Here is a 9396-nt window from a genome sequence, read left to right as displayed (position 1 = left end):
TCTATGAATAGATCTAATCGAGAAGATAGAAGAAGAAGATCCGAGACTAAGAATCTAAAAAAATGCAAAAGAAAATCCCATCAACATCTTTTTTTGTTTTTTTCAAGCTACCTACGTGACATTGGCGAAGTAAATTGTACCGTGCAGGCATGACAAAAAACTATCTGAACTATCAAAAGATGTAGTCCAAGCCAAAGTGGATACATATTTAGGCACGGCATCAATATCAGAGACAAGTAACCCTCAAGTATGAAAACAAAAAGAAAACAAATGTCAAGTTAATTATTTGTTCTGCCGACTCTGTGGTATAAGTTGGAGCCGAATAATTTTAGCGGACGAAATGTATTGTACATTTTTTAAAAATTAAAATTAGGCACCTACAGAAATTTTTTGTTTTAAATGAAAACTGACTTGTGATTGTGAAATGTTAATTTAAATTATGAACAAAAGCTGAATTTGATAGACAAAATGGAGAAAGATCTAGTGTGCATTAAAATTAAGGTAGAGCCCGATGACAGTGGGCCAGATATTTTACCTTCCATAGCGGATCATAATATAGGAGCCTCTAATGATAATAAAAAACAAAATGATATGAATGACCAAAGCTTGCGAGACGACGACCGAAAGTGTCTGATTGAGCCGGAGTTCGTCAGCGTTAAGAAAGAACCGGGCTCGACTGTTGACACGTAAGTATTGAACCCATTAATCAGTAAAATTAAAAAAAAAACAATAACAAAAAATGTATGTTCACAAAGCTGTAGTTTCGATTGCTTTGGCACTTCCTGTGGTATTAATTTCTCGAATACTATAAGTTTCGGAGAGAAAATATTTCAGTGCTTCGTTTACTATAATAAGAATTTACTAAAAAAATGAACTGCCAAATCGCTGTCAGCAATAAGAAACCCGAGCCCTTCCGATCCTATCCTTCTAATATAATTGTGAGAGTTTGTATGAATGGATGGATGTTTGTAACTCTTTCACATAAAAACTGATTGCCTTCTTTTTCTACTGATGGTAAATGATGTTGCAGTCTATCAATCAATCAATTAATCAGTCTAAGATTGTAGTTGGTAAACCTGTGTTGTTGGGTCAGACTGACTAGACAAAACTAGACTATTTGTTAAGAAATGGATCTTAAGATTAACTGTTACCATATTGTAAACAATTTAATCATAAGTTGATCTTAAAAATATTAAATGTCTGGTGATCTGTCCAATCCCACTATGTGTATTTTACTGTACATATACCTGGGTAAGGAGGATATAGAGGTTGACATTCAATAAATATAATATTGTTTGTGGTTAATATTGTGTGTGGGTGTGCATTTATGTTTGTGTGTGTGTGTGGTTGTATTCATATAGACTGCAAAAAAAAGGGTTGAATGAAACTTTAGATGAGATTTCCGCAATCGAAAGTCATGTTAATCTAGTGTTGAGAGCTCCCTGAGATGTGCTTGATGTCAACTATCCACCAAGAATGTTAATGGTCTATTACTTTGGACAACATGTATCATTCACATGCAATTTCCTATTCAGTTCTGTGAATTCACCAATTCACCACTCGGCAAGTTATCTCATTAAGATATCTTGATGACTCAGGGTTTGAAATTATTTATAGAGATGCTCTTAAGATGGCTATCTACATAACCTGCTGAGCAAATGAGATTGCTTTTAGCAGTTAGTGACCATATTTCAGATGAGTATGTTGGCATATGTTGGCCATTGTTGGCAGCACAAACTGTGAAGACTTTGGTTTTCAGTCACTGAAAAATTTGATACAGAGTCTCCTCAATTGCTGCCCAGTCGAATTTTATTTGATGTTAGACCTCTTTCTTGAATTTGACCATATTCCCCAGGTATATACAGCAATTTAGAGTACTAGTTTTCAATTGCTACTGAGTTGAGATGTTACTATGTTATTTACTTGTTCTTCATTATTAACAGTATAACATATATATGTATGAAAGACAGAAACATTCCTGCAACATGCCACTTGTTAGACACACATTGTAGAGTCAAATGATTTTAGTATTTTATAGGATTAAATACACTATGATGCAATGTAGTGTGATTATGGACATAGAAAAAAGACACGTAGATATTTTATTAGACACAACACAAGCTGTTGCCATAGCATCTGCTCAAAAGGTAATAAGTTAAATTTATCACTTTAAATATTTCCACTTTTAGAACTAACATTTGGTAGATATCCAATATCAAAATTAAATAAAAACATTGTATAACTGGAGCTATTTGTAAATTGTATTTTCTTTTTTCAGCGTTAATTCAAAGGCAAAGACAAATACAGACACAGCAAGCTGGCATAATGTACCAGTCAAATATGAACCTGGATGCCAAAATATAAATGTAGAAATATCTATCAAGGAAGAACCAACTGATGTAGAAGTGCAAATTGTAAGAAACTTATTTTTTTTTATGTTCTTACCACCTAAATTACGATTGAATAGTTACGTCAAAATACTAATGACAAAGAGAGGCAATTCAGTGTGTCTCCTTTTAGAATGAGAAGGGTTTAGGGTTTTAGGCCGCCGGCCAATTGGTAGACTTCACACGCGGTTTAGGACATGGAGAACTCTCAGGCATGCAGGTTCCCTCGCGATGTTTTCCTCCACCGTTTAAAGCAAGTGATATTTAAATTGCTTAAATTAAAACGCACATAACTCCGAAAAGTCAAACCGAAGCCTTACCCAATAGGTTGTCACCGCTTTATTAGGCTTAGGTGCTAGTGAGAAAATGTGATGTAAGCGATAGCGATATACATAACTATGAATTCGACAATCAAATCTTAACAAGTAATGGACCCGAGCATCATCATAATAGTATTATTGTATAAGCAATAATCAACTTTTATCACCTTGTAGCGATGGAATCGCTCTTAGAAGCAATACCTAGAATCACACTGTGGTGTTTAGAGTCTTGCATTGCGTCGTCGCAGAGTCGTTTTAATATTTAATATTTTATTAGTCCTGCAACATTGAAGAGTTTCGTCATAGCAAAGTAGGTGTGGCCCTTACCCTACGATATCAGGATCTCAAGATACCCTTGTGGAAGTGACGTTTGCATGTTCATGGAATCGTTCCGGGATATTTAAACGCTTTATAATATGATTAACAGTCACGTAATAAGTATTTATTTTAACAACATTATACACTGCCTGTAGAAGAATTTGAGTTTTGAAGCAAGTATAACTTCTATATTACAAATTAATAACCCTGTTATTTCCTCTGTATTTAAATAAATCAAAGGCAAGAAATAACTCTTGCGTCTAACCTAAAATCTAAGCATCTAAATAAATCTAAATTAATATACTTAAATGCACCCATGTATCTTTATTATATATATATATATTTCTTGTGTGCGTGTGTATGTCACTGAACTCCTCCTAAACGGCTGGACCGATATGATTGATTTTTTTAGTATGCGTTTGGGTGGCACCCTGGATGGTTTAGATTCACAAATCAGCCCGACAGATGGCGTTGGGGTCCGCTAGTTTTATATATATATTTCTTGTGTGCGAGTGTATGTCACTGAACTCCTCCTAAACGGCTGCACCGATTTGAATGAATTTTTTTGGTATGCGTTTGGGTGGCACCCTGGATGGTTTAGATTAACAAATCAGCCCGACAGAGGGCGCTGGGGTCCGCTAGCATATATATAGATATATTAATCTGTAGCGCTATGGATACCTACATTCTCATTTTTTTTTTCAGGAACCATATTACCCTGATTATATTGTGCCAGACACAGCACCGCAGATACCAAAACCATGCAACCTGTTTATAAGTGATTGTGAGTTGGATAATTTTATTTTGATTAGTGATGATGGAAAACATTGATGGTGTGTGGTGGGGACAATCAACCCACGGTTTCCAACAGGGTGGACTATGGCATACACCTAATTCTGAGAGGAGTTCCGTGCCTTGGAGTAGCCGGGTAACGGATGGACCTTCATCATCATATCGACTCATTACCATGACAAGGGTTTTGGTTGTAGTCCACCTCGCTGTCCAATGCAGACTGGTGGACTTCACACACCAATGAGAACATTATGGAGAACTCTCAGGCATGCAGGTTTCCTAACGATCTTCTTCCTACACCATTGAAGCAAGTGATTTTTTAATAAAAACGCACATAACTTTCAAAGTTAGAGGTGAGGTGGGATTCGAACTCGTCACCCCGAAAGTGAAGCCGAAGTCCTACACCGGACTATCGCCGCTTCATTGAATGGATAATGCTGAATATTTCTATTTAAATAATAAATTAATTAATTAATATACTACGACAATACACACATCGCCACCTAGCCCCGAAGTAAGCATAGCTTGTGTTATGGGTACTAAGATGACTGATGAATATTTTTATGAATAACATACATAAATACTTAGAATATACATATAAACACCCAGACACTGAAAAACATTCATGCTCATCTCACAAACATTTTCCAGTTGTGGGAATCGAACCCCACGGCCTTGGACTCAGAAAGCAGGGTCGCTGCAAACGGCGCCAATCGGCCGTCAATTTAAATTAAATTATAATATTTTTTGGCTGGCTCTACTAACTAGTAATTTAAGTAAAATGTTGTTCCAGTTTCCGACAAAATTCTCGACTTGAGCTCGACTGTTGACGGGAAATACATGTGCCCAATATGCCAGAAGAGATTCGCAAATAAAGGTAACGTTAGCCGGCACGTACTCGAAGCGCACACGCGGGAAAAACTCGAATGCAATGTATGCTTCAGAAAATTCGTCAAACAGGGCCATTACGAGAAGCATTTACTCACGCATTCTACGGAAAAACGTTTCAAATGCGAGGAATGCGACAAAAGGTTTCGCACCTCCTCGAACTTGGAGCAGCATAAGCGCATACATCTACTAGTGAAACCTTTCCAATGTCAAAAATGCACGAGACAGTTCGCCGTCAAAGCGAACCTCGCGAAACACCAGGGCTCTGGCAGGTGTAAATTACCAAACGTCGATCCAATTGTTTGCAACGTCTGCAACAAGGTATTCCAAAAAGAGTTCCTATTAAAAAGCCATTTACGGAGACACACCACAGAGCGCCCGTACGAATGTGACAAATGCAAAATGTGTTTCAAATACAAATCTACACTAATACGCCACGTTCAACTACATAATAATATCAAACCGTACTCATGTACTATATGCAAGAAAAAGTTCACACATTCAGGTCTGATAAAGCCACATATGAGAAAACACACCGGGGAGAAGCCGTACGCATGTCCGATGTGCAACAAACTTTTCGCCCACAAACACAATATGCAAAGGCATTCGTTGAGGCACGCGAAAATTAAAAACTTAGTTTGCGCGGTCTGCAACAAAGTTTTCCCTAAAGAGAGTCGGTTGATTTATCATATGAGAACTCATACTAAAGCCAAGCCATTCGTTTGTGCGGTTTGCGGTAAAACTTTTTCACATAGACAAAATATAGTTAGACATTATGGTAGGAAGCATCCGAACGATAGATACGAATGCACTGATACTGACGCAAGTGTTGCCAAACACGTGTGGGAGAATGTGGTGTTGAAGAATAATATGAATGTTAGTGATGACGTCAAACATGTCGTCAGTAGCGACGACGAATTGTTGTCGAACTTTATAACTGAAGAAATTATAGGGAAATAATATAAATTATACAATAGGCTTTAGTACATTATTATTTAAACTGAATCTTTATGGCACCAAGTCTGTGAATAATGTTGAAACTACTCAAATGCTTCAACTTCATATCGCATTAAAGGTCTTAAAAAATACAAAATAATACAAATTTATTTACTTCATTATGGCTTGTTGTAACTAAGACGTTTTGATTTTTTCGAATAATTTTAAAATCAAACGCCTTTAACGCGGCGCGGTGATTCGATAAAGACGAGAGTTAAAATATAAATGATAAGGTCACGTCTCAGCAAATTTCTTTACATGCGAGAAAAGAAATATACAATGTAGAGAGAAAGAGAAAGAGAGTTTACAGTTATGTCGATTCTGTTTTACGCAAATCTTCTGAATTGACATGTCTAATATGTAGTGCCAAGAACATAATGAAAATAATGGCACTACTTCTCTGTCTAATTTGTTCAGAGATGTGTGTTCAACAAAGTATTGTATATCGCCGCTTAGCTAACAATACCGTATAAGGCAAGTTACTATAGTTTTTTTGACATACCGCTCTCTTGTAATTTATACAAAAATTTCAGTAGGAACAAGTCAACGTTCTTATTATTTTTTGATTTTTATATAATATGGTAAGAAAATAGTTTTCTGTGTCCTTATAACCTTGCTAAAGGACGATATGTGATACAAAAAGCGCTTGCACACGTTTTCGTGATTTGTATGTGATATACAGGTTTAAATAAAGAATACCATAAAGGTCTCGGCTTATACAGATGTTTACATTCGTTCTATGAATTTTTTTTCTTTAACTCGATAGTTTGTAAATACATATATATAAATATTCAATATTTTACACAATCTACTTGTTACTTCTCTGTAATGTTACCTTACAGAAATAACTTTATTTTTTTCTTTAACAAAAGTTATTAGTTTTAGCTATATGAACTACAAGACCGAGAGCATTTTGGTAGTTTTTATTTAACCATGTATAATGCGAACTTTAATGTGATTGTTTTTTTTTTTATTGATAAAGCATTTCTTTTACTTGTTATTTTTGTCTTAACTTGGAGGTAATTAACAAAGCTCCCGTACCAAATTTCAAAGTTTCGGCATTCATATTACGACTGAGTCAAATATTTTTTTGTGTAGAAGCGTCAAATTCAATAGATACAGTAAAGCAGTAGCTACCCATAAGACGCCGCGGCTAATAATTAGCAATACATTTTATAAATTAGAGCATAGGGGTAGTAATCGAAACTAGCCTCGTAGTTAAATTACTCAAATATCGTTAAAAAGATAAGTAGGTATAGTAAATTAAATAAATTATTAATCGTGTTTCTCATAAAACAATTTATATTTGCGACTCATTGAATAAGCCATTTATGTAAATAATAATTTGTAATTTACCTATCCAATACGTGTTTAGTTATTTGTTAAATAGTTTTTTTTGTTGACCACTAAAGATCTCTATTGCCAATTTCTAGGTATCCGGTATTAAATAAGTACTGCATATTATTTTAGAGTATATATTTATAAATTTAAAGTTTTTATCATTATTTCATTGTAATCATAAATAAAAATTGTTTTCAAAAAAATATTTTTGATTTAGTGACAAAGTAAGAATGAAATGTCTGTACCCATATCATGAGATCGGGTAGTCGACAACCCGCATTAAAGCGTGGTGGGTTTATGCTTTAATATCCCAAGCACCTTTGAGAGAGAGATGTCGGTGGCAACATGAGCTATAATGATAGACCATTTCGTCTTTTCTTATGTCCGACTTCCAGAATACGTAATTGAACTTTTTTTATTTAAGATTTTTTTTGAAAATAACTTTTTTGTTGGTGCATATACTTATGTATACTGTTTCGTTTGAAGCCGATACTATTATATGCACATTTAACTAATATTCAAATTTTTTTCAAGGAAGTCAAAAAAGTTCCATTTTATTTGATGGATGGATGTTTTTATGGCACGTTTTCAAAGCTGCATCTATGGATTAAAGAAGACAATAAGTACAGTAACCTCTAAGCAATCAGTAAAATGAGATTCACGCAGTAAATAATTGCTTCATCATCAATACCTGTGCTGGTTATAGGCCTCCCCCCTTATAGGAAATAGGGATATAGCTTGGACCCCCCCGTGCCTCATCTGCCAAGCATGGTAGTCTTAAGGTTTCTATACACTTAATAAAAAAGTATCTTATATAATTTTCGAGGAGCTATTTATAAATTTGTCCTGATCAATCAAGCTTTTTTGCCGTGCTAAGATAACGAAGGTAATATAATATAATATTTTTATCCTGCGGGAAAGGTTTCCAAATAGTTTCTCGGGAAATTATCGTATACTGTGCCGAATGTCATCAAGATCGGTGCAGTCTAAGCAGAAGATATGGAACAAGACAAACATACAAACTTTCCCATTTATAATACTAATAAGGAAATAAGGATTAGAATGGACTATTGAATATTGATATCTTACTGTAATCAAAATAATCGCTCTCTTTTATCTTTTTCCGACTACGGGGGGTCTCCAAATGCACAAATAAAAAAAAACCCTTTTTCTGAGCCTTCTTGGCTGAGCGGAATTTTATGAGATTGGCCCTGAGTTGGATATCTTAACAAACCTAAGTATCTGTACTTATTACTACGCAAAATATTAAGCATGTTACTCTAATCTCAGGAAATATTACTCCGATTTGATTATTGCGGCGCTCAGCTTGCGACGACCCGTATTTGCGTATTTTTGGAACATTATTATTTGAATACTTGGCTCAATGGGATCTGAGCTGATACAACATAATGCCCATTTCAAACACTCCCAATACAAATAAATGAAGCAATAATGATGACAGAATATTTTTGATTTTTTATACTAAGTAATAGATACATGTTACGCTTCTCTGTCCTCTAAACTTCATAAAAATTACATTAAGATTTTCATAAAAAATATAAACTGTTAACATTTTTTAAGAAATTTATATATTTTTTATTAATATTTTTTTTTTCAACATAAAGTGTTAAATAAAAAATACAAGAAAGCTCTCCGCCTGTAGTTGTTTACATTAGAACTAACAATTTTAGTTCAGCGAGTTATACTTTTAAATCGAATATTTTGCATAGATACTCTACTTGTTGCTACTCTGTCATGTGTCATCGGCAACAGCGCGTTAACTACTCTATTGTGCGTGCTCGCACTTCGCAGCGGTTTGGCAACAGGGACATGTAGGTAAATTGTTTCACAGTGTAATGTCACTTTACAGAAATAACATGTTTTTTTTTCTATAAAATAATTTAATACTGAATTTTGAAAAGTTGTAAAACAAAAGTTGTTAGTTTTAATGATAGAAACTACAGGGCCTAGTGCCTGAACAAGCAAGCACGGGGCCCGTACCAAATTCTTTAAAAGAGCCCTTGATCTGCTATGGGTTCTTAAGTAATAAGTGGTAAAAATACAATTCAATACTCAATACGTATCTTAAATACAATACGTATTTGCTATCTATAGGTGCTATCTATCTATAGGATAATAGTGTAGTAAATTACTATAGGCGATGTCTATTGCGTGTGCGTGTGCGTGTCTGTCAGTCAGTCAGTCATTCAGTCAGTCACTCAGTGCGGGGGCCCCTACGGGTACCGGGTGCGTGGCTCTGACAAGGACGAGAGCTTCATTATTTTTTATTTAACCTTACCTTGAATGACGTTGTTGCAGTGTCAATAATTAGAAATAGTTTTAAAAGATTGCCT

The 9396-nt window shown here is 34.9% G+C and overlaps 1 protein-coding gene across 1 annotated transcript; it reads left to right on the top strand.

Annotated features, from left to right (window-relative positions):
- Window positions 1-318: 318 nt before the first annotated feature.
- LOC120628291 (zinc finger protein OZF-like) lies at window positions 319-8580 on the top strand. The gene is made up of 4 exons (XM_039896594.1): window positions 319-686; window positions 2279-2414; window positions 3731-3809; window positions 4611-8580. The coding sequence occupies exons 1-4, from the start codon at window positions 469-471 to the stop codon at window positions 5663-5665; spliced, it is 1488 nt and encodes a 495-aa protein (XP_039752528.1). The 5' UTR covers window positions 319-468; the 3' UTR covers window positions 5666-8580.
- The last annotated feature ends 816 nt before the right edge of the window (window positions 8581-9396 follow it).

Source organism: Pararge aegeria, chromosome 12, assembly GCF_905163445.1.
Source record: "Pararge aegeria chromosome 12, ilParAegt1.1, whole genome shotgun sequence".
Taxonomy (NCBI): Eukaryota; Metazoa; Arthropoda; class Insecta; order Lepidoptera; family Nymphalidae; genus Pararge; species Pararge aegeria.
This window is presented reverse-complemented; position numbering and strand designations above follow the sequence as displayed.

Excerpts from the sequence above, each read along its gene's own strand:
- LOC120628291 (XM_039896594.1), top strand. The coding sequence starts at position 469 with ATGGAGAAAGATCTAGTGTGCATTAAAATTAAGGTAGAGCCCGATGAC. Across the intron at positions 2,415-3,730 it reads CTGATGTAGAAGTGCAAATT|GAACCATATTACCCTGATTA; the intron begins GTAAGAAACTTA and ends TTTTTTTTTCAG. Across the intron at positions 3,810-4,610 it reads CAACCTGTTTATAAGTGATT|TTTCCGACAAAATTCTCGAC; the intron begins GTGAGTTGGATA and ends ATGTTGTTCCAG.